This window comes from Gymnoscopelus braueri, assembly GCF_963280865.1.
Source record: "Gymnoscopelus braueri genome assembly, chromosome: 9".
Taxonomy (NCBI): domain Eukaryota; kingdom Metazoa; phylum Chordata; class Actinopteri; order Myctophiformes; family Myctophidae; genus Gymnoscopelus; species Gymnoscopelus braueri.
This window is the reverse complement of record NC_137610.1, coordinates 26009181-26035570: the sequence shown is the minus strand read 5'-3', so window position 1 is coordinate 26035570 and position 26390 is coordinate 26009181. Positions and strand designations below refer to the sequence as shown.

At 42.1% G+C, this 26390-nt stretch overlaps 1 protein-coding gene across 1 annotated transcript in view; it reads right to left on the bottom strand.

The window, feature by feature from the left end:
- Positions 1–310: 310 nt before the first annotated feature.
- The window catches only part of osbpl5 (oxysterol binding protein-like 5), a 106719-nt gene continuing 80639 nt past the window's right edge, over positions 311–26390 (bottom strand). Inside the window, exons 9-22 of the mRNA XM_080436743.1 lie at positions 21351–21561; positions 20497–20681; positions 19819–19900; positions 18187–18285; positions 17671–17767; positions 15692–15790; positions 14136–14233; positions 12727–12816; positions 9475–9611; positions 8513–8692; positions 7699–7831; positions 7315–7429; positions 5015–5117; positions 311–4816 (exon numbers count right to left, since the gene is read on the bottom strand). Of these exons, the coding sequence (XP_080292869.1) occupies positions 4678–4816; positions 5015–5117; positions 7315–7429; positions 7699–7831; positions 8513–8692; positions 9475–9611; positions 12727–12816; positions 14136–14233; positions 15692–15790; positions 17671–17767; positions 18187–18285; positions 19819–19900; positions 20497–20681; positions 21351–21561 (1768 nt within the window). The 3' untranslated portion in view covers positions 311–4677. The remainder of the gene's footprint in view (positions 4817–5014; positions 5118–7314; positions 7430–7698; positions 7832–8512; positions 8693–9474; positions 9612–12726; positions 12817–14135; positions 14234–15691; positions 15791–17670; positions 17768–18186; positions 18286–19818; positions 19901–20496; positions 20682–21350; positions 21562–26390) is intronic.

The window sequence follows — 26390 nt, the reverse complement described above, 5'->3', positions numbered from 1 at the left end:
CCAATCTAAAAAGCTCTGCCCATTCCATTTAGTCACATTAATCACATTTTCTATTGTGCAGAAGTAATTTTAGTAATGGTTGTTTTGTTTTTGTCTCTGATATGTGATGTCTTTTGTTATGAAAATTGCTTCTTTAACCTACTTAGTTGTAGGCTATTTGTCATGTTTTTATGTGAGGACCACAATGGCAATAAGTCCTGGACTTTATTGTGTTTTATCCTCAATTGTTTCAACCCGTTCAATTGTCCCTTTTGTATGGTTAATCATTTCTAATAAATCAATTAAAAGTAATAAGATGCAAAAGTCAGCGTTGAGTTAAAATGTAACTTTTTTTCTTTTTTACTGTAGTGCTACAGTATACAACAAGTTATTAACAAAAACATTAGGCATACTCATGTTCTGTGTTGTATCATTCCATATGACAAAAATTATCCTGGTATGCAGAATACCCACAACATGGCAGTAGGCTAGAGTAGAAAACAGGGAAGGAAAAACATATGAAACAAAAGGAATAAAGAAGAGTGAATAAAAAGCATTCAATGAGTCGCTGTGTGCTCTTCTGTTCTCTCCCATCCCGTTCGTTGGCACGGCCGACCAATCGCTCAACTGAACTTTTCAACGTTGACCCCCAGTAATTCCAAGTTTATACTCCGCCGTATGACGGCGCATACATCAGCCTTCAGACCAGTACATGTTCCTTCTGACCTGTGGTGGAAACTAACTACCGGTAAGTACATTTACTTAAGTACTGTACCTAAGTACAATTTTGAGGTATTTGTACTTTACTTTTTCAATACTTTTACTTCTACTCCACTACATCTCAGAGGCAAATATTGTACTTTTACTCCACTACAATTATTTGAGAACTTTAGTTACTAGTTACTTTTCAGATATCTTATACATAGGCTATTTGAAAATAGCCAATCTACAACAAGTATTTTCAAACATTTCAGTACTTTTACTTTTGGTACTTTAAGTACATTTTGATGCCAATACTTTTGTACTTTTAATCAAGTACATTTTGAATACTGGATTTTTACTTGTAACAGAGTATTTCTATATTGCAGTATTGATACTTTTACTTAAGTAAAGAATTTGAGTACTTTTTCCACCACTGCTTCTAGGCTACAAATTGACATCATTCCGAAACGTTTTCTCGGAACCTGTGCACTCCCAGATGTCCAGATGGCTCTCCAAACTATAGTTCGGAGAGCCTGTAAGAAACAGAAGATTTTCCGAGGCCGGAAGGAGCATGTATTGGCCTTTTAACCACTTAAAACCTAAATGGACCTGAGTTACTTACTGTACTTGGACTGCATTTCCCCCCAACGCCAAATCTCTTCGCGAAAAATAGCCGATCTACGTGCAGTTGTAGATCAACAGTTTTTTGGTGAATATTCGCCCCAGAATAGGGATACTGCGGTTCAAGTTGTTACTTAAACCCTATATGGTTGACCGGAGTCCCTCAGGGCTCTATACTAGTGTATTTTTTGTTTTCTGTTATTTTGGGGAAAGCTTTTGCTGAAAATAGCAGATCTCTGCTATTTTCCTGCGAAAGCTTTCCCCACAATACGGATGCGGGGGTTCAAGTACCAAGATGGCGGCTCTCAGGAGCGATAGTCTAACCATGTCCTTTCCCCTCCTCCAAGCTTGCAGATTTATAGATCAGAAAATCAAGGTTAATAATCAACCCAATAATAAATACATTCTGAAATCTCTTTGTGGAAAACACAGACTGAGTGTGAATGTGCTCCAGACATATATATACATATATTTGATACACGGATAAAAAACTAACAAAAAAAACAACAACCAATTTACTAAAAACAGTTCCTGTGAAACAGCGTGAACCTAGGGGTGCGTTCAGACATTGCGCACCGGAGCGCACTCGCCTATTAGTTTCATTGGCCAGTGCGCTCAGTGCTGTATTTCCGAACGCACCCTAGATGTAGCAACACCCGAACCAAAACCCGCTTCAACTGGTTCCTGCTTGCAACAGTCCTCTCAGCCTGTGCTTTCTAGAAACGCCATTTAAAAAAACTTTTTATCGTATCGTTGCTGTCGGGCAGAAACCTCTAATCTTCATATTTTAACTTTTTGTGTTTTTTCGTAAAATTAGCGCCCCACATGTTTCTAGATGCAGATCTGCTGCTTTAGCTATTTTTGAATCCTGAAAAGTCACAGTTTTGGACATATGCGGTTTCCACGCGACAGAGACTTTCCTTCCGTGATTTCCTTCCATCTGCTATACATATATTGTACACACTGGTGTACACAACTAGTGTAATGGTATACAATACGTATATGCTACGTAAATATATAACTGATTGTACACACTAGTTTTTAATGGTCTCTAGACCAAAAGTAGTGCTATGCTATTAACCCTTTCCTGTGATGGCGCGAACCGACAGGCACACAAACACAAAACACGCTCCGTTAACATGTTACAACCCCAAAAACGTCTCTTTCTTTACAGAATGTGTCACAGGAAACATAACACCCTGTAAACAAGTACTCTTTGTCTCTTTTCGGGTTATAAATACTCTTTTGGTAAAATCGTCATTATTAAAAGACGAGACGAGAGTGTGTACTGGAGCATCAAAACAAAAAAAACGAAACTAAACAAAAACAAAAAACTGAATTGCACTGTTGGAAATTTCTTTTCGTTTTTTCCTTCTTCTTCTTCTTCATCATCATCTTGTGTAAGATGTCCAATTCTTCCTCTCTCTTTTTTTTTTTTTGGCTTTAGCATTAAGGCCCAAAGTCTTGTGTGGAAGGGGAGTAAGAAAAAGTCTCAAGCGATGTTCTATCCACGCCCATAGGGCCTAGTAGACATACGGACAACACGCTAACAAACACACGCGCGCGCACAGACATACACACACAGACGCACAGTTTGACAGTATTGCAGAGTCTTACAAAAACAAAAATAAAACCACATCGATTAAGAAAGGAGTGATGAAGCATCCTCTCGTTCGTTCAACGTCTTGGCAAAAAAACAACAACATCCGACGATTCTGCTTCCATTCTAAAAAACTGAATCCCCATCCGTCCGTCCTTCAGTATCCATGTCATCCTCCCTTCCGTGTCCAAAGTGCGTGGGTGCCCCGTGCTGTTGTTCTCTCCATACACGAGGGGGGGTGAGGGGGAATGTGACTGACAGGTGGTGGTGGTGGTGGGTGCCGTCGTGTTTATTGCTATTGTGCCCGCAATATTGTGTCCTACCCACAACCCCCCTCACAACTGATTTAAGATCAGCCTTTTCCCTGCATGTCTCTCATGTCCCCCGTCCGCCTATTGATTAAAGCCTGAGTTATACTTGGTCGCGTATTGACGCCGTGCACCGAAAATAGCCGATCTACAAGCTCATGTACTGTAGCAAGAGTGGCTCAGAGCCTCTGAACACCAAAATTCTATTCTTTTGCTTCACAAACTGGTCCTTCACAGGTGTGATGATGACGCTTAAACCAATAGAAGAGCTTTTTAAAGGGGGCTACAGTACATGCTACCATCCGATGTCCGATCGTGGTTCTTATGGGGTATAACTACAAAATGACATCAATAAGAAGTTCCGATGAGCAGCCTCAGAACTCTTGGCGGTCACCCCAGCACACCTAGATGTCTTTACTGTCCGAATTTTTTCCGGGACGGTTCCGACAGTGTGATTGGTCGTTGGGTGGTTGTGACATACTTATTTGTATTTCCGCATTCAGACCAGGCAGCAGTGAAAGCAGCTTGGAACAGAGGCGGGATGAACTAAAGTCTCTATCCCCCTCCATGACTATCCATAAATACAAAATAGCAAAACCTCCATAGACTCATACCTCCATGACAAAATGTCCCACAGCACATCAGAATGAACGATATCCAGGTATCAAAATATAACCGCACTGATTGTACACAATGCGCCAACATCTGGAGATGAAAGAGCAAACTGCATACAGCTGTGATTAATTTGACCAGATTACTGAGCGGGGAAGAGGGGAGGAATCAGCTCTCAGAACAAGTTCGGTTGGCAGTAAAGGAGTATGAAAGGCGTCTTTGTTCGGACGTCGGATGGTAAATAATTGTCGCATGTAGCTCCCCCAAAAAACCTTGCTCTTATCAACCTTAACAAATATTGTCTCTTAAGTTTTGATAATTCTACCATTTTAAAACAGGTCTGCATCATTTATAAAACCTCCTCTGGGAGAGTTAATAAAAAAAAGAACATGCACTGGCATTGGCACCATGTCTAACAGGAGACTGTGAGGTGCAGCACAGAAAACATCCTATCAGTTCAGGGGGAGTGTAGCAGACATTTTTTAAATAATTTCATAAATAAATGTAAAACTAATTGACTGACTCACTGAACCTCACGTCACCAGGGCTTTCCACACAGAGGAAACCGAGCGACTCGAGGAAACGATAACCTTTCTGAGGAAGTGGCAGAGTTCGTTCACCATTCACCAAAACAAAAGAACAAATCACTCCAAACTAAGTCACTCGCGAACGATCCAACAACATAAAAACGTAAGCAGATCAGCTATTTTCGGTTGTGTGAACAAGTATAAATCTTTGTAGTGTTTGTGTTTTTTTTTTGGGGGGGTGGGTGTGATCTGACGGTATAGATCAGTGCTGGGATGGGGTGGGGGGGGGTCGGCCGACGGGGGTCCTTGGGGGGCGGTGAGGGGAGGTTCAGGTGAAGACGTAGTTGATGAGGAGCTGAGAGAGGAGGAGGACACACAGGATGAGGCAGTGGCGTCCCGTTAGCGACACTCCGTCCTCTGCCCCGGCGTGCTGACGGGTCAGCTGACGACCCAGAGCCACCAGGTTCCTGGAACACAAAAACACACAGAACTTAGAGCAATGGCTCTCAACCAGTGGTCCTTGAGGGGGTTCCAGGTGTTCCCCATGCTAAATGATGGAGAGTTGGTAACCAAATGGACCCTTTTTAGGTAGATCTTTAACTCTTGAGAGCGTAAAATGACTGTGTGTGTGTGTGTGTGTGTGTGTGTGTGTGTGCTCTCTTCACCTCTGGATATCCTGCTGTGTTTTCTGTATGGACGTGACGGAGGCTTCTATCAAGGCGATGTCCTTCCCTTCCTTAATGCAGCGCGTGCACTGGTCTGAGAACTCTGCAAAAACAATGAGCATATCGTTGCTGTCGGGCAGAAACCTCTTATCTCCATTTTTTAACATTGTGTTTTTTATTATTTTGTATATATTTTTAATTAAATTTAGAGTAGCCAATTATTTCGTAACCCCTTTTTCTCCCCAATTTAGTCGTTGTGCCAATTGATTCCTCCCCACACAAATTTCTGTGTTGTCACTGCTGTTGTATCCTACTGACTCACCTGCCAGTGAGGAGCCCCCACCGGGAGGACGTAGGGCCTTCGTCCTACTTCTACCGCCCAACACTCCCCGCTGACATGTGCCACCCCAGCCCGTAGGATTAAGTGCAATAACAATTATCACCCTCCCCCGAACACGGCCCAAATGTATTCATATAGACGCCCGACAAAGCTGGCTCCACCATGGTTCCACCACATGGATTTGAACCCACAACCTCCGTGGTGGTAGCCTGGTAAACCCTCCCTCCGGAAATCTCAATTCCATTTCATTTCAGGAGTGAGTCTGGCCTGATCCGCCTGTCTGCAATATTGGCTGTGCTGGAGTTGGGCGGGAGTAATACCGTTGACTGACAACCCCTTCAGCCAATGATAATTTTTCCCCTTCAGCCAATCAGCAGTTCACCAGTCTTAATGTGACGCGACGGGACTTTTGAGACAGCCATACCCAAAATGGGTTGCCTTTTTCGGGTACAGGTGTCACTGCCCGCCCCTACCGGTTCTCTAATTATTATTTTTTAAATAGGCTTTGTCATGATTAATTGACCACATATATGAAGTTAAACAACTCAATTCTATCCAAACGATATCTTATAAGTAAATTCCGTGCCTCAAAATAGAAGTTAGAGAGCTTTTTGAAGTAAAAAAATAGCGGAGAATTGGCCGCACATGAAAAAGATGGCTGCCGTTCGTGTTTTGGGCTCACTCGAACTCGCCACCTGATTGGCCAACGTAAGCTGTCAATCACAGAACAATGAGCGACGACGCTGATAGGCGCGTCCGTTTGGCATACACAGCCAATATTGCAGAGAGGCGGTTCATGCCAGACTCACTCCAGGAATCAAATAGAAATTAGATTTCCGGAGGGAGGGTTTACCAGGCTACCGTGGTGGTGGGCAGGGACTTTAGCACTGCGCCACCACGAGCACCTGTTTTTTCATAAATGAACACCCTACTTTATTATACTACAGTGTCACACAAAAGCATCAAAAGTAGCAGATCCACAAGCTCGAAACGCGGCGTGAAAGGGACGCATTTTGAGCTTGTAGATCTGTTACGTTTGAATTTGAATCGTGAAAAGTAACAGTTTTGGACATACGAGGTTTCCACCCGACAGAGACGATTTAAGGTTACTGTGTATGTGTGTGTATCCTGTGCATCTTAAGTTTATTATAGTTTTGCGTTTTCCGTTAGTTAGTTGTTTTTTTTCGTTTTGACTTTTTGTTTTAGATTTCAGTTTGATTTGAATTAGGTTTTGTAGGTTTGTTATTTTACATTTGTTTTAACACATTGCGTGCCAATCGCGTAGTTCTACGCGAACCTAAATAATTGCGCAGCGTGCCAGTTGCGTTGATCTACGCAAAGTGGTCTTTTTTTCCTTTTTTTTCTCGCAGGTTCACATTTCATTGTAGGCCTCCCTCGCAGTGACACATTTCCTTGTAGCACACCCGGATATGGAAATATCCGTATCCGGAGATTTTCGTTCCCACCCGCCGTCGCTATAATCTTCCACTAATCCGCCATTATCTCGGTTGTTGTTTTTCTCCTCGCTGATCGCTGCAAAATGGAATGTCGCCGATTGAAACTGTCTTCTCTGGGCCACTCACACAGCTACCCTGTGTGTCTACAAACAGTTTAACGCGCGATCTTAAAGGTATTTAGCGAGGTCTGTGGCGACGTGAAAAAAACAACAATAAATCGCTGGCACTGGTGAGTACATTATGATATTAAACTCTGGCGTGGAATGTGTTAAAGGCTTGGATTTAGTATTTTTTTGTATTTCCTTGTAATAATATTACAATGAAACTAACTACCCCAGAACTCCATATTATAGGGCATCTACAAGCTCACAATGCGACACGTTGTGAGATTCTAGATTGGCTATTTTCAATATTTTTGAATATTGGATATAGAGACTAAAACTAAGGAACATTTTCTATATGAATTTAGTGAGTTTTAGCTAATAACCGTGGCTGTGTCTTACCCTCGTTGTCGGAGGACTCGTGTGCAGGCTCTGGCGTGGTGCTGCTGCTCTCCGTGTTCTGACTGCATGTGGACGGCTGGGTGCTGGTCTTCCTGCGCTTCCCATTCATCTCAGCCTGGTATACACACACACACACACACACGCGGACACACACACACACACACACGTTACACACATTACACACTACACAACAGCTTCAGCAGTCCGGAGTAACAACTGGAGGGCTGAAGCAACATGCTAGCTAGCTGAGCGTGTTCAACATGAACCTGTCTGCAAGCAAACACAAGCGAAGTTTGTTTGTGTGTGTGTGTGTGTGTGTGTGTGTGTGTGTGTGTGTGTGTGTGTGTGTGTGTGTGTGTGTGTGCGTGTGCGTGAGTGTGAGACCTTCTGTTTGCTGGACCAGGGGTGACTGTATGAGAGGCCGTTGTGTCGTCTGTGTCGTGACTTCTCCTGGGTGTGGACCACTCCATCTTTCTCGTACTGAACCAGGCAGGTCTCTGGGTCCCACGGTTGCGTGCTGCACACAGACAACACAATCCTATTTAAACCCTAGTCTTAGCTTTTCGAACACGCCTTCACAACACAGACTCGTCTCTCTCCCTCGTTTAAGGGCACCAGGGAAAACCCCCTGATCACATGACTGAAAGGAGCACGACAAAGGAGTGTGGTACAATAATCCAGTTGAAATCACAGGCTTTCAGTGATTTGCAATGGAAATAAAAATGCTAAGTTCTTTAAGCATGAAGGAACAGAATATTTGCACATTAACATTTATTTTGTCCATTTATTAAATTGTATTTTATTTTATACAATGTCATTGTGAGATGTTTTGTTGTGTACAATGGTTTGATTTATTATACAACTATGACTGCCACACACGTGGGTTGTCCTCAAATATTTCTAACCAACATGTTTTGAGGGTTATTTGAAATTCGAATTAACTAACTAACTAACTAATTAACTAAAACTCACTAACTTACTAACCAACTAACCAACAAGATTTGTAGTATATACCAGTGGTTCACAAACATTTTAATATCGAGGACTCACGGTTTGGTATGTATTACCAGCAGGGACCACGGCTCCCCTTAACTCTGAGAGTGTACAAATGGAACCAAATGGACTCGTAAGCTGTGTATATGTGTGTGAAATGTGTGTGAATGGTGCATGGTGTGCGAGTGCGTCCATCCATACATACTCTATGTGCTTGTAGGTCCACTCGGAGGTGACGGGGTGTAAGTGGAAGAGGCGTGAGTCGTAGGGCTTGTCTCCTCTCTCCTTGGCCTCTCTCCTCTGAGCCTCCTCCAGGACAAACTTCTCCTGGGTGGCCTGGTTCTGGTCCCGGTCCGAGATGGCTCTGGTCACATGCTGCCAGAGTCTGGGAAGGACAACACAGGGTCCCCACGTAAACATGGATTAAAGCTAAATAAAATCTCACGACTAACAATGTTAAACAAGAGTACAGTTTTCTTTTGCCTGATATGCCCAAATTTTGAAAGTATTGTAAATTGGAAGTCTGAAAATTCTCCATCACAAAATCATTGGTTGAATGAACTTTCCTCTTATTGTACTCCTGAGAAGATCCTGTACAATGTAAGGAGAAGACCCAAAATAGATTTTAAAAAATTGGGCTCTTTTCTGAGAGCCCCATTAACTCTTGGAGCCTTCATTAACTCTTGGTTGAGTTTATAATAGACCCCTTAACAGACGACGCAGGCCGGCACCAAATGAAACCCATTCTGTCATGTCTCGCCTCACTAGCCAACACACAAGAGGAGGTTGAATGAACTGAAACCAGCGCACCCCAAAACAATATGTTGGGACTTAATTGCATGAAACAATCACCTGTGCGTCCAGTCTCAATGTTGGTAAACAAATAATTGGTCTATAAGTTGTCTTTTTTTCTTGCTTTGTTGTATAAAAATGTAAAATGGATGGATGTACTTCTGTACACTGCCAACAAATACATATTTTTAAAAAAAACATCTGCCCTGTGCAGCTTTTGTTTACGAAACCTAAAAGCCAAACAGAAAATGTAATTTATGTTGTTCCAATGTTCAATGCCAAAACAAGCACAATTAAATCGCTAATCGCAATTATTTGTGTGACAATTAATCGCCAAGTTAAAATGTCACGATCATGACAGCCCTAGTATAGTACCTCTCAGACTCAAACTCGCCCTGCTGCTCCAGCAGGACCACCTGTCTCTTGAGGCGGCCGTTTCGGACCTCCGGCGTGGGGTTCCACAGGGTCTCCTGCTGCCCTGTCTTCTTCTCACTGATGAACACCTCGCCGTCCTGGAGAGAAACACAACAAACACATCAACAAAAACAACTATGGAATTTGTCTTGGGGTATTTCTATGTGGGCCCATTACCATTGAGTTACTGTGTGAATGGGGTATAAACTTATCAACAAATTGGCAAAATACAGTCACTGCCTCTTATCTCCATAATTTCTTCTTTTTTTCCTGTAAATTAACACCCCTACGTGATCATACTACAGTGTCACACAAGGGTATCAAAAGTAGCATGCGCCGCATTTTGAGCTTGTAGATCTGCTACTTTTGCTATTTTTGAATTTGAATCCTGAAAAGTAACAGCTTTGGACATAATTATGAGGTTTCCACCCGTCAGGGACGATATGTTTTTAAATATAAATAGCGGAGAGACCGTTTGTGTTTCCACAACAATTGTTCTCAGGCCTAAAACAGACGCTAGCATGCAGGATGACATAATGCCACGGTGGGAGCCTGCAGCACGCTGTCTGCAACGGCACTCTGTATATTCACAACAGACAACACACTGATCACAAGGAGAGTTAACCCATTCAATCGCATCTGTGTCACTTTAGATTTCTTTGGCTATTCAAAAATAGTGGATATACAAGCTATGAGCTTGTAGATCTGATTTTAAAAAATCGTGAAATTGTGTGCAAATCTTTGAATATATATATACATTTTTATCTCAAATCTTTGCTTCTGGGGGGGGGGGGGGGGGTCCCTGGAACAAAATATTTTGAGATGGGGGAGGGGGGGGGTGAACCACTGATATTACAGCAACATAAGTTGAAGGAGAAAAAAAAAAACTGTTAGGATTTAGAAGACATTTATAGAATTCCCTGAAGCAAAGATTTTTTAAAAAACATATATATTCAAAGATTTGCACGAAGTTTCACGATTTCCCCCCCCCCCAAAATTGCAGATCTACAAGCTCATAACTTGGCACTCACTATGAGCTTGTATATCTGCTATTTTTGAAGAGCCCAAAGTATAAAATAATGGTTAAAGCTAAAAAATATATATAAAATGACACACAGTATGCGTTCCCGAATTGAATGGGTTAATAATCTGTATGTATTACACTAGAAGTTCTGCCCGCGTACGTCTAGTGCCCCCCCCCCCCACCCCAACCCCCCCAAAGAAAATAGTGTTTGGGGGTACAAAATCATGGGATAAAAAAATAATAATAATACCCAGAGCGTCCGCCCTTGGGACCCTTGGGTCTCCAGGCCGTGACCTACAGACACGGACCTACAGACCTACAGACACGGCGAAGGAAAACTGTAAAGCCACAGCCACACATGCAAGATGTTGCACATGAACTCTGCAGCCGCACTGAGGCGCTCCAACACAGACACACAAACATGACAAACAAATTACGTCAGGGCAAAAATAAGTGAGGGCTCGCTTATTTTGGGGTTAAAAAATCGTGGGATAAAAATGTCCCCCAAAAAAGTTTTTACATTTTTTTAAATAATTTTACTCCCAGGGGGTCCGTGGACCCCCTGGGAGTCTTGGGGACCCCCACGAAACATTGCAGACCCCCGTGAAACATCGCGGACCCCATCGGCTGTTTTTTTTTTTCATGAAGAAATGTCCCCCAAAAAAGTTTTATTTTTTTTAATAATTTTTCTCCCAGGGGGTCCGCGGACCCCCTGGGAGTCTGGGACCCCCGCGAGACATCGCGGACCCCCGTGAAACATCGCGACCCCCGTGAAACATCGCGGACCCCATCGGCTGTTTTTTTTTTGCAATACAAAGCCTTGACTACAGCACAACAGATCTGTGTGTGTGTGTGTGTGTGTGTGTGTGTGAACCTGCCGGTTCTCTGAATTTTTATTTTTAAATAGGCTCTGTCATGATTAATTGACCACACATATGAAGTGAAACAACTGAATTATATCCAAACCATATGTTATAAGTGAATTCCTTGCCTCAAAGAAGAAGTTTGAGAGCGTTTAATAAGCGAAAATAAGAAGTGCAGTAGTGCACCCTGACTCGCACAACCAACAATGGCTGCCGTTCGTATTTTTTCAGGCTGGGAACTCGCCACCTGATTGGCCAACATTTGCTGTCAATCACAGAACGATGAGCGACGTTGCCATGTCCAGGAGTTGTAAGCGTGAAGTGGGTGTAAATTGGTTAGAGAAAGTGCGTTTAATAATATATAACATGTATAAAGAATATATTGAATATATGGAAAGGTCCATAGGCATAGGTATGTTAGTATATATTATATAGATCCAGCGTGTCTGTCCCCATCTGTGGTGTTTTTGGCATCAACCTGGTGGCTTGTTGCTGGCCTTTTGTCTTCCGGAGGAAAAATCACGGAGCGGATTGCGTATTACTGTCTCACAACCTGGCAACGTCTTTGAGGCTCCTAAAAGGTCTCACCTTCCGGTGTGTCGGTAATGTGTGGGGAATTTTGTGTTGGACGGATTTAATTATGGTGTGAGGGGGCAAATGTGTGTTGAGCAATGAAAAGTGGACGAATAACTGCGTGAATGAATTGCGCACGTTGTGACTGGTGTTGTAGTGACATGTGAGATGTTATTGTGGTTATTTCGCCGAAACAAATGATTAAAAATGAAGTGCCTTCAGTCGCACCACAGGAAGGGCTGACTTTCCTGAAATGTATATAGGATAAAATAGGCTCCCAAGCATACATGATTATTGATTTCTGTATGAAAGGGTATTATATGGCATTATTTATGTCATAAAGAGGGATTTTGATGGCCTGGCGAGGGTCCTCGTGGCCTGTACCATTCATAAGGGAAACACTAGAAATGTTAGCACCTCCACAAAAACAGAAATCAATCATAGCAAGACAGAGTCAATGACAGTGAAAGCCTGAAGGAAGAACCGTAAGGCGCAACAAAACACAAACAAAACTGTTACTTTTCAGGATTCAAATACAAAAACAGCAAATCCCACAGATCCACAAGCTCAAAACACGTTGCTTCGCACCTCGTTTCGAGCTTGCGAATCTGCTACTTTTTATGCTTTTGTGCGACACTGTATGATCAGGTAGGGCATTCGTTTACGAGAAAACACAAAAAGTTTATATATGGAGATAAGAGGTTTCTGCCCGACAGCAACGATATGACATGTAGGGAGTCCCGCTGCGCTCACCCAGTGTCCATCCAAGGTAGCCATTAGCTCCTCTCCCATGTGGATCTTCCCAGAGATCTGGTTCAAAGAGCAGGCGCCTCCAAGGAAGGGCTGTGAGGAGAAGAACATCCATTAAGATTAACACCTTCACCTCACAGTAAAACGGCTTCTATAGCCCTATTCTGAGGTTATTTTCTCCAAGGTAGGTTTTATTCTGGAGTTATTTTGAGGGTTATTTTCTCTAGGGCAGGGGAGGAAATGTAATCATTTAACAGCCCTACTCATTCATAATAATGACGTCCCTATCAGCGGTGTCTGACTGAGTAGTCTCACACCACACAGCCAGGTGACCAGAGATAACTGCCTACTAATCTCTCAAGAACAGATTCAGGTAAAAAAAACAGCAGAGGGCGCTGTTTTTTCAATTGTTTTGATGATGGGTTCCCAGATTGACTGCCTACTGATACATCATCTAAATTCAATGTAGGGGGCTAGAACTGGGGTGGGGTGCAGAACCAATGCAAACACTTTTAGGTTGGTCCCAGGATTGGTGTTCAGAGCAGTGGGTGTAGGTGTTGCTAGCGGTGGTTTTCTCCCATGTTTAGCACCACCAGCATCGAATTTACATACCACCAGCATCGAATTTACATTTCCCCCAGAAGATTGGTAGGCGGAGATCTCCAATCGTCTGGCTACACAAGAGTAATGTCTGTGTTTTATTCCTCTAGGTTCTAATAATTTTTAGGCCCGAGATGAATTAAACACGATAAACAAGCTCTTGCCAACCTCCTTGAGGTCCCCCAGGCCAAGTACCGTACCTGGGGGGACAGGGCTTTCTCTGTTGCTGCCCCCTCCCTCTGGAATACAGTCCCCAACCATATCAAAGACGCTGCCCCCCCCCTCCTTTAAAACCTCACTCAAAACCCACCTCTTCAGGGGATTTTTTCCCAGCTGAGGTGTAGTTAAGATGTCTCTCCAACCCATGCGTAACCTTTTATCGATTATTATAAAGTTGGTCCCTTCCTCGTCTTTGAAAAGCACTATATAAATCAGAGCTATTATTATTATAATTATTATCTTGCATGGTGGATAACATTTGTGTCCACTGCTACAATACATGCCATATTTGGTCGTCTTCCATTCCCGAGCATATTGTATCTCAATACAGCTAGTTTGGTTTTTAACCTTTTGCTTGATTGCTGTATTGATTATCAGCACCTGGCCTAAAAACCAGTATTAGATTTAGTGTTTTATATGTCTTCCTGTCTGTGTTTGTCTTATTGATGTTTGCTGTTTTTATATCGTTAGCTCAACATCAATGTAAATTAGGTTAACGTCAGAGCCCCTCGAGCATGGATAAAGGTTAGAAATGAAAACAAAATGAAAATGAAATAACAGTTCAGTCACACTATCTTGTATATTAGGTTTACCTTCAGTTTGAACTCCAGCTCTGCAGCACACTTGGTTTTCTCGCACTCGATTGTGATCTTCCCTCCCATTTCAAGGCTCATTGTACCGTACAAGATACCTGGACATGGATGGAGGGTGTAGCGTTAGCACTGCCATCTGGTCACTATAGCACTACTGAGCAAAGTGGATCCCTGACGATTAATTGTCATACAAATACTGTAATTGCGATTAACAATTTAATTGTGTGGCATTTTAGGCCTTGTAAACAAAAGTTGCACGGACAAAAACACAAAGAAATGACTGACAATGACCGACATCAATAATCAAAATAAAAATGTATTATGGACAAAATACGCCATTGTGTCCAACTCCAAAGCTAAATGCTACGGTTCATATCACCATGGCGACAACAGGTGTTAATCACTGTGTGCTCATTCACTGTAAATTCAATCACCTGACTGCAGATGCAGAGAGAACAGCGTGCTAAATGTGATTGCAGAGCACAGAGTATAAAAGGAAACTTTAACCCCCAGTTCAATTCCTTCTTCAATGCTGGGCCTCTACCATTATAATGGTGTGTGACCACAGCAGTGTGGAACATGATTCCATTTAGCTTGGACATGTGGTCATCAGGGGACAGAAAGACACACATCATTTTGCCACAGCGTATAAACTTTATAAAGACCAGTTTCAGCAAAATAGTGAGCCACTGTGTTGAACAAAGAGATCTTATCCTGTCCCCAAATCAGTGTGTAGAAACACTGTGCCGATCTCAGCGTGACATTCATAACCATAAATACCATATCGTCACTCTTGGGTGGAAACGGCACAAAAGTAGCAAAAATAGCAGAGTTACGCCTCACAAGGCAACGTGTAACTTGTTATGTCTGCTATTCCTCATACAACATAGTAAACTAACTAACCTAATTCCAACACAGCTGGTTTGGGATGGCTCAGGGTAGAAGACAGGGTTAAGCTAATATCAATGGGATTGGTATTTAAGATACTCAGAGGACACCTGTCTAACTACTCTAACCTCCAATCTGGTACCCCCCAAATTTACCACAAACATGAGAAAATATTCATTCTACTACTGTGCCACCATAATGAGGAATGCCCTGACATCATCCATTAAACAATGTGAATCACTGACTTCTTTCAAAACTGGTCTGAAAAAGCTTCTGTCAGAAAACTACAAGTGGAGATAGATATTAAATCCCATTGAAATGAGGGGTCATACACTGCCGGCGTTTTTCCTTTTTTTCTGTTTCTCCTTTGTAAATATAGCCATTTGTATTTGTTGATGACATGGTATTAATGTGTTAATATTCTATGGTCAGTTGATTAATACATAGGACCACAATGGAAACAAGTCCCCAGGACTTTTTTGTGTTATCCTTTTATCCCAAATGTTTACTGTACCGTTTACATTTTTGACTAATAAAGTATTCCATAAATCAGTCAAACTATATAAAGGGCATAAGTGGTTAACTTTCATTACGTCATAATAAATGTGAATATAATGTTGACTATAATAGTTAATTAATAATTATATTAACTTGATAGAATCCGTTACCTTTGCAATGGGCGTAAGGCATAGTGATGATGTATTCCTCATCCCTGTTCAGCAACAGCAGCTTGGCTCTCCCATCCAAGATGGCTGACAGAGAGTTACCTTCAATCGGAGGACAGGGGAAAAAACAGGATGTTAAAGGCAGGGTTTCTGTTCACGGCAGCCATATTGACATAAATAGCACCTGTACAGGTGTTACCAATGATAGTAATTAAGGCTCTGATCCATTTAATGTAGCAGAGCCTTCGCAGTGAGCTCCCATCCCTGACTCCGTTTGACCGGACTGGAACACAACCATAATTTGTGTCACTGGTAACACATGTTACAGGATGCATTACCCTAGTATTGCAGTGAAAAGGGTGTATTATCAGTGAATATCGTTACTGTCAGGCAGAAACCACCATCTCCATATCTTTTTCTTTTTTTTTACCCATAAATGAATGCCCAACTACTTCATCGGCAGATCTACAAGCTCAGAACGCATTGTGAGCCTGTGGATTGGCTATTTTCACTATTTTAAAATATGTTTTAAAATGATTAAAAAAAGGAACGGTTTTGGACATACTGTACAAGGTTTCTACCCGACAGCAACGATATGCATTAGAGCGTGGCTTACTGAATGTATATAGTCTTTGTCAGGTGGCAACCTGATGTCCGAAACTGTTACTTTTCAGGATTCAAATTCAATTCAAAACAGCAAAAGTAGCAGATCTACAAGCTCAAACTTTGCGCCGCATTTCAAGCTTGTAAATGTGCTACTTTTGATGCTTTTGTGTGACGCTGTAGGCCAGTAGGGCGTTAAAAACACAAAAAGTTAGAATATGGAGATAAGAGGTTTCTGACTGACAACAAGGATAAGACTACTACTGCCCTCCTGTGACACACACTCACAACAATTACACACAAAGCCCTTCGTTGCGGTCGGCAGTAATGACGAAACAGAAGTCCCTGTTTCGTTGAGGTAGTACCGGCGGAAATGAAAAACAATGGAAAACTAATCAATGTTTCAGACCAGAGTGTTTGGCACACAACACTGTGGACGGTGTTCTGCTAAATCTGTGAGCAAGGCTAAAGGGATTTAACAAGGGAAGGCAATGCACCCTACTGTCAATGCACTGATCATATCGCATCGGTGCATTTAATGCAACTGCAAGAATGAATGAAGGAGCACTGCGATAAAGCTGACCAGTCGATCTTCAGATTGAAAACTTGCTTGAGATAACACACAAAATATCACCGTTATTCTTTGTGAAAAGTTACGTTATTGTTGCAGGGTTTTTTTATGCATTCTAAAGTGTGGCTTTGTATAAAAAACTCAAATCTAGCCGAATATAGTCCTTTGAGTAAAGGTTGAATTAAGAATTCAAACGTCCATCCTTTTGTTAACTATACAATGATGTTTAACCAACGATTTAATTGAATTCAATGTGCTGCTTGTACAGTAACATGGCTGTATGCCTGTTGTTATTGAATGGCCTGTTGATCCTCTGACCATAGTTACAGTAGGCTATCTATGAACAAGCCTAATTAAATGAGCACAGTGAACCAAATCCCATTAGCTCCAACTAGTCTGAAATGTATCAGAACCCACTGCTCTGGTTCTCAACGCCCACCCATGAACCCCCAGGGGTCCATGGGGGGGATGGGGGTCTGTGGTCTAATGTAATGTTTCCCAAACAATGGATTGGGACCCATTTATTTAGGTTTCCAATTTAATTACATTTGTTATTATTATTTCAAAAGATTACAAATTTCAATAATACATAGGGCTTAAGTGGATCATTCATAATGTATTTTTGTGTCCTGGTGGAGACAACGACATTTCTCTTCTAGTTCTCGAGCTAAAAAATGTGCATGGCCTTCAAGCCCAGCAGGGCTGTAGTATTTAGTATGCAGGATGTAGTTTGACACATTTCTCTGTAGATTTCTTTCAACAGCAAGCATTTATCCCTCTTTTTGCAAGATAGTTCTGAGCAGCATACCATAGAACTTGGACTTGGCCAGGATGCTGCCACTGACGCAGAAACCATCCTTCTTATTGCAGATGTAGAAGGCAGAGATGGGCGGATGGTGGGACACCTGGTAGGACAAGTGAGAGAGACATATGGGGAGAGAGAAGAGAGAGAGGAGAGGAGAGGAGAGGAGAGGAGAGAGAGAGAGAGAGAGAGAGGTCATAGAAACAAAAAAGGTTTGAGAATCACTGATCTGCAGTATATGAATAGGGTTGTGATGAGATACTACAGGCATGCATCTGTGTGTCTGTGTGTGTGTGTGTGTGTGTGTGTGTGTATGTGTGTGTGTGTGTGTGTGTGTGTGTGTGTGTGTTTTTGTGTGTGTGTGTGTGTGTGTGTGTGTGTGTGTGTGTGTGTGTGTGTGTGTGTGTGTGTGTGTGTGTGTGTGTGTGTGTGTGTGTGTGTGTGTGTGTGTGTGTGTGTGTGTGTGTGTGTGTGCGCGCGTGTGTGCGTGCGTGCATCTGATGGCTACGAGGCAAGTCTAACCTGTTCTGCAATGTAGAAGGTACAACTGTTAGTTTCAGGATGAAGCCAGCAGCAGCGAAATGTCTCTCCCAAGATTGGATTATAAGGCTTCTTGAGACCCTGCAACAATAACAACATTAAGGATGACATGTTAATACTGTATCTGCACACCCAACATATCATTGCTGTTGGGAATATTTTAACGTTGTGTTTTTTTGGTAAATTATACCAAATTATTCCACCTCAGCAATCCATCTCCCAGGGGTCCTGCGCAGGGCAGGGGTCTTCAACAGGAATTTGGGACCCCTAGGGGGCCCTCAGAGTTACTACAGGGGCTCTGCCAAATCTTGACTTTGTGTGATAGGAACTTTTTTGTTTTACATTAAAGGACGACTTCCCCCATTTTCAAACTATCTTCATATAAATGGCCCTCACTAATGTTCATGATAAAATGGTAAGATTTTTTTTCTACTCTGTCTGTGTCTCATAGGAGGGCTGTGGACACGTCAGAAACCCGCCTACCAGTGACATCATCGTTAGGCAGGTTTTTCGTCAAACATTTTTTTATTTTTATAAACGTGAGAACAATGGCTTCCATTATAGCATGCCTTCCAGAAAGAGAAAGCCTCCAGTTTCTATTAGCTTGGATTCCGATTATGTCAGTGGTTGGCGGATTTCTGAACTGTCCACAACCCTCCTCTGAGACACAGAGCGAGTAGACAGAAATGGTTCCATATTATGGTATCATTTTATGAGCATTAGTGAGGACCAGATATATGAAGATATGTTGAAAGTGGGTGAAGTCGTCCTTGAACTCTAGCATCACTTTTCTGAGGGGATAGAAAATACCAGATCCAGAAAATACCAGATCTACAAGCTCTGCTATTTTCAGCAAGTTTTCCAAGTATTAAGGGTTTAAAAATACACATTAACATGAATCCAACGCAAACAAGTCTATGAAGCTATCAATGAAAAAGTTTAATTTTAACACAACCTTATACAATATAGTGGGGGTACCTGCTTCATCTCTCTCTCAGCTAAGGGGTCCTTGGCCTGAAAAACATTGCAGACCCCTGTACTAGTGCATTGTCACGGGATAAAGTCCCGTGTTCTAGGATAATACTGAGAATAAGCCTCTCCGACCTACTTCTTTTGCTCCAATGAAGAACCAGTTAAACCAGTCATATCTGTTTCAAACCTTCTGTGGTGTGACTGGGTCCACAGTTACTCAGTGTTACATCAGCTTACAAAGGACAGAGGAAGTAGGGAGTGGGACAGCACATAAAACCTAAGTTCAATTTATAACCCATCACGTCATGGTGTCTCAATTAGGCATTACTCTAGAACAGTCTTTCACAAACTTTATAACTTCAAGGACTCCCCGTAACTCTAGGAGATTCGTTTGACAGCACTGTCATGTTTTTTGTTTGTTTATACATTACCTTAGCAAAAAATATGTTGGATTCATGTTGATGTGTATTTTCAGACATTTAAAAAAATGTTTTAAGAGTTCCTATAACGCAAAGATCATTTGTTGAATTTTTTGAGAAATCTTCTCTCCTGCCCCCCCCCCCCACACACACAGAAAAAACACAAAGTAAGCCCTACACAAATATCCACGTCTAAAATAAAAAATAAGATGATAATAATGACCTTGGGCTTCTTGTAGAAACCGGACAGGTACCATCTCAACACCTGCTTGATCCGACCGTACGCGCTCTCCTCCAGTGCAGCTCTGACATGGAGGAAAATAAAGACACATAATCAATAACACATTTCCACTACAGGGAAACAAATTCACCCATATCGAGTGTAGTTGTCTGAGTGGATCAGTAAATCCTGGTGTAATTAACTGGTCAACACCAGGATTGTCAAAAACTGAGGGAATAGCAGATGTCTATTTTTCCACAAAAAAAAATTAAGTGTAACATTTACAAATAATATGGCCTATTTTGGCTATAGTACGTTATTTATTTTGATTATGGGTACAGAGCATTATGCGTAATTTCTTTGTATATTTATGTTACTTTATTGCATTTGTGTATTTTATGTATTAGTTGTGTTTTTTACTGGATGCCAGTGTGCCAAAGGCAAATTTCCATTTTACTGTTACTTTAATGGACAATAAAGTTTTCTTTATCTTTATCAGTATGTATCCAATTTTTGTTTACAAAGCCTAAAAGGCAAGCAGAATGTAATTTACATTTAGACATTGCACAACCAATGCCAAAAACACAATTAAGTCGTTAATAATCGCAATCCCTGACAATCAAATCGTCAAGTAAAAAAGTCATGATTGCGACAGCCCCATAGATCCTGAGTGCTACTGACTGGGAGAGCAGGTCGGCGTGGTAGTAGTAGTCGGACAGCTTGTCCAGGAAGGAGCGTGGCTCCAGGATGAAGGTGGGCAGCACCACCTTGGACAGGTCCATGCCCGGCCGCAGCTGCTTCAGCAGGGTCCAGATCAGGCCCTTGTTCTCCTCCGATACCGTCTCCGTCTGGGACGCCTCGCCAGCCTGGGGATACGGGACGAACACACACAGAGGGAAGCTAAGCTAAGGCTATAATGGCGATTATTAGGGCAGCAGCTGTCAGACTTTTTCGTGCCCTTCCTTTTCACCGCGAATAAAAGCATGAACCCGTATGAATGAGGCATCATAATACTTTGATGCATTTTCGTATTAACCGTATCTTATGACACTGCATCATTGTAGAGCAGTGGTTCTCAACCTTTTAAGGCAGTAGTTCTCAAACGTTTTTGTGCTAAGGACCCCCAAATTGATATGTATTTGGCCACGGACCCCCATTTGATGATGTTTTGTGCCAGGGACCCCCAGAAGAGAAGATTTGTGTTAAGAAAAACTTCAAAATTATTCCAAAAATACTTTTAAATGGCCAAACATATACATGGATAAAGTGGCTAAAATAATCATGATGCTACTGTATATTAACAAATTTAGCTGGGGACCCCCCCTGGATTTTTCATGACTTTGAAACCAAATTGTATATACTTAACACATTTTTTCAATCATTCAAATATGTCTGGGTGGTTTATAACATATTGTGTGGTCTGACAAACTTTGAATACATAATACTGCTTATAGGCCTACTCATACTGGGTTAGGGTACTTCCCGTTTATGGGCTTTTTAAATCACACGGTCATGGCGTCACGCCGCTGTCTCACCTCCGCCATCTCCTCGGGCCCCTGCTCTACGTAGGCCGTGGCGTGCAGCCCCGGGGATGGTGCCTCGTCCGATTGGTCCATGTCGCTCTCCTCCGTCACCCTCGCACCGTTCTCATTGGCCACGTCCTCCTGGCCCTCGCGCTCCGATTTGTCCGAGCAGCCGTCATGCTCCATGTGGTGATTGATGCCCAGCAGCACGGCGTCATTCAACCTAAAGGCGGCGAGACACAAACAAAAAAGGGAATGCTTAGATCTGTGGCTGTGAAACCGCCCCTATAAGTGAGGTTTGGACATCGACATTCGCTGCACTGTGATTGGCCACCATTGTACCCCCCCCACCCATTGTACCCCCCAACCCTGCGCTGTGATTGGCCACCATTGTACCCCCCTAACCCTGCACCGTGATTGGCCACCGCTGACTCTATTCAGGACTGTGATTGGCTAGTGAAACACATGACACATGTGCATAGCCCTATAAATAGGACTATGCACTTAAAAAAAACACATATATGGAAAACACATATATGGTTTTTTTTTAGTTAGGGGTGTACAATGGTTGGTCCACAATATTACTTTTCTTTAAGTGAACTTCCATCACTGTGATGACCACTGTGACCACACCGCCCACTTCACACTGGGTGTGATTTTTTTTATTATTAACGCCCTACTTGATCATACTACAGCGTCGCACAAAAGCATCGAAAGTAGCAGATCTACAGTACAAGCTCGAAACGTGGCGTGAAGCCTGCTATTTTAGAATTTGAATCCTGAAAAGTAACAGTTTTGGACATTTGAGGTTTCCACCCTCTTCAGTACCCCCATTGCTTTATTTTTTAATCCAAGTACCCCCTTTAGCCGAGTACAACACTTTGCTTAGAAACCTGCAAGATGAAACCATAGCTAGAAAGATCGTTCCTTTTTTATGACGCTGTAGTATGATCAAGTAGGGCGTTAATTTACGAAAAGAAAAAAAACACAAAAAGTTAAAATATGGAGATAAGACAGCAACGATATACTGTAATGAATATATAATATATATAATAGACAGATGAATGACGGCATGTGCCTCTTAAATATCCGTAAAAGAAATTATCATAAAAAATAAATAAATCATTTGTGCCACAACAGATAAGTGTCTGCCTTGAAGCGCTGAGGGACTTTAAAGTCCCTTGTGTGTGTGTGCGACTGTGACATTCACGCCTCTCTGGGCTCACTGATTGTGTGTCTGTTTGTGATGAGTAATGCCGTCACGCTGGGCTGACCCTGAAGTGCCTGTTGGTCACATCGCTATGGCAATGATGGTTGACATTTTACACCACTTGTGGGGCACAAGTGGTGTAAAATGTCAACGTGCTGTTTACATTTCTGACTAATAAAGTATTCAAAAGCCTCTACAGTAAGGTTACATGTAACGAGGCCATGTAAATGCCTCAGTGTTAACCACTTTAAACCCTCAGCATCCGTATTGTGGGGAAAGCTTTCACAGGAAAATAGCAGATCGTCAAAATCGCAACGCGTCGGCTATTTCCTGCGAAAGCTTTCCCCCACAATAACAGAAAACAGAAAAGACACTAGTGTACAGGTAGAGCCCTGAGGGACTCCGCTCAACCATATGGGGTTTAAAGTGGTTAATTTATCCATCGGAGTAATTGGTCCTTACACACCAGGAGCGACGCGAATCAACAATACGAACGTACTGTATGATTTTGGTGATGCCTCATTCATACAGGTTCTAGGCCTGTCACAATTACTACATGACCGCCTAATCGCAATTATTTGAGATATTTGCAATTATCTTTTTCATAATCGTAATTTTGGCCTCAAAGCCAATTTTTGGTTTATTGTATTCATAATGTTCCAATGTTCAATGACAGAAACACAATTAAATAGTTAATCGCAATTATTTGAGAGACAATTAATCGTCAAGCAAAACTTAATAAATGGTTGCCCTCAGCTCATGCTTTAATGTGTGGAGGTCCTCACGACACAAACAGCAGCATGAATTAATCGGAAGAAATAAACGCTCGCGGTACGTACAGACCTTGAATTTAACACTGAGGACTTTACTGTGTGCACGGAGACATGCATGAGTGCACGCACACAAACAGGCATGCACGCACGCGCAGACACATGCACTTAAACGCACGCGCTAAGTCCCCGCACATAATAAAACAAAAAAATGCTGGGATTACATTTTTATCAGATACCGGATAACGAATTGATCATTCTTATTGATACATTGAGCCGTCTCCAAGCAACCAAATCAAACAAGAGAGGAAAACAGTGGGAATTCAACGCATGCGGTGGCATTGTGTCCAAAAGGCCACGAGAAGGACAGAGGACACAGAGGACACAGAGGGACAGTGAGACTGACGGGGAAATGAGGACTCCGGGCTAAAGGGGAACGTCATGGATCCAATCTACCAGCCAATGAAAAAGACTCACAGTAGAGCTTTGTGTACCGTGGTGGTGACTGGGGGACACACACGCACACACATACTGTACATGCACACACACACAGACAGATAGACACAGTGTTGTATACACACTGTATCGGACAACACACACATCATTTTTAAAAACACACAGAGAACACAGACAATCAGTCAGAAACTCTTGTATCTGATCAGGAACACGATGGCAGGAATTCTCATTAGGAAATACAGCAAAATATGTTTTTTAATGCGAATGTAAAAAATAAATGACTACATGGATGGATGAATGAATGAATAAATAATGAACCCGCAAGATGCCATTCTTGCAGACTGCATGGTTGTAAATTATTAACACTGGAGAGAAAACGTCTCTTACCTGACAAACATACAGCACAGATAATAAGCCTTCCCCTCGTCTCAAAAACACACCACCTCCGACAGGTCTATTTAAAAATCCAAACACACGCAACAGTCTGTCTGTTCCTGCCTGTCCTTTAACCAAGCCCAGTCATTTACCATTTATGGACAGTGTGTATGTGACGTGTATGTATGTATTTCTATGTAATGTACTGTATGTGTGTGTCTGTGTGTGTGTGTATATATATATATCTCCATTCAGGATGTAGCGACTGAAACGTGCAGATTTGCTTCCCTCTCTACACCATTCCTGCTTCCTCAATTTGTGCATGTGTGTGTGTGTGTGCGCGCACAGCAGCCACTTGATTGTACCAGTGTGTGTGTGTGTGTGTGTGTGTGTGTGTGTGTGTGTGTGTGTGTGTGTGTGTGTGTGTGTCTGGCAGTGTGTCTGCTGTCTCTTTCTGGGTGGTGTAAAAGATTTCTATGCTGCTCAATCGTCGTGCTCCTCTCCGAGTCAGCTGACCCAGACAGGCAGCTCCGATTGGCTGGCACAGAGGAGGGAAGGATGGGTTTGGCTGGAGGGAGGAGGAGGAGGAGGAGGAGGAGATGGAGGGGTGGGGACAACAGGGATGTGAAATGGAGAACATAAACAGAGACCAAACGCAACCGGTTTTTCGAGGCACTTGTGGCAAAAAAGAGCCAATAAGGCATGTCTTTGTGCATGGTAGAGTGTGTCAGCAGTGCCATAATGCAAGTCTTTGTTAGCACACACAAATGCGCATTAAATAAACACATAAATATAACGCTCATTAAAATGCTTTTCATAATTGGAAGTAGGTATAAATGAGAAGTAACCGAAAATATTGAACTGGACAAAGTTTAGATCCACTGATGAATACATGAATGAATGAATGAATGAATGAATGAATGACAGACAGCTAAACCTTGAAATGTTGCAAATGTTCCAAAAAGCTTCATACCAAGTTATGCTTACATGTATAACAGCAAATGCACAATTATCCTGGTTTTTGCACACTAGTTTTCTAATGTGACACAGCTCTGTTTACACATCTCTTAATTCACTTTTATTTATTTTTGTACATTTGTACATTTGTACATTTGTACATTTGTACATTTACTAGTCTTGATTTATGTTTGTTTTGTTTGCTTTGGCAATGTAAACGTTTTAATTGAATTGAATGAATGATTGAATGTGTAGGCTCGGTGCATTATGGATTCATAGCATATTTAGGGCAGATCATATCAATTTAGTCAAGACTTTGTACTGTAATTACTATGATTTACATTTTTACCTACAGTATATTATCATGATGGGGGGGGGTTCCAGGGGGTCCCCAGCAAAAGTAGTTAACATAGCGTCACAATCATTGTAACCACTTTATCCATTTATATGTAGGCTATTCAAAAATATCAGATCTACAAGCTCACTGCGAGCTTTTACATAAATCCCTGGCACAAAACCTTTTAAGATGGGGGTCCACGGCCAAATATATAAATACATTTGGGGGTCCTTGACATGAAAAAGGTTTGACAACCACTGCATTACAGTATGTTGTTGGAACGGCTCATCCTCTGACCCTGTGGTATGGTTCAAGGTTTAGATCTGGCACTTGCGGTCAAGTTCATCCTGGCCTGGCCTTCTCCCAGGCATTTAATAACATTACTAGGCAGGTCACTAATCTGATAAAATGTTTATGCATGTCAGAAACGGTCTTTATCATGCGGTCGTTTTGTTCAGCCAACATCTAAATGAATCGTCAATGGGATTCATTTAATTAAGTGGCTCATGTAACCACAGCTGGCATTCAGAATGAGTTTTGGGTTACAGTGTCCCGTCCCGATAATGTAACTGACTGTAGTTACAGTACACAAGGTCCCGGTCCTAAATTACATTTAAATTACATTTCATGGACATCTAGTCTGTGATAGTTCTGGACGGCCCATTCAAAATGTGTATGTATTACTTTTTTTACAACTGTACCTTTTTGAACAAATTTCTCTCCAAGCTAAATAAAATGTGATTAAATGAGCCACTTTAATAATTAAAGCTGCACTATGTAACTTTCCTCTTCTACCCCGGATTTGGACCCGGTTTCCAGTGCTGACATTTTTACGTTTGAGCTACTAGAGCCTGCCTGCTCGCTCAGGTCAAAATTCGTGTCAGATCCTGTGTCTAGGTGAGAATGACCTTTGACATGCTCTAAATGTCTCAATAGAAGGGCAGGGA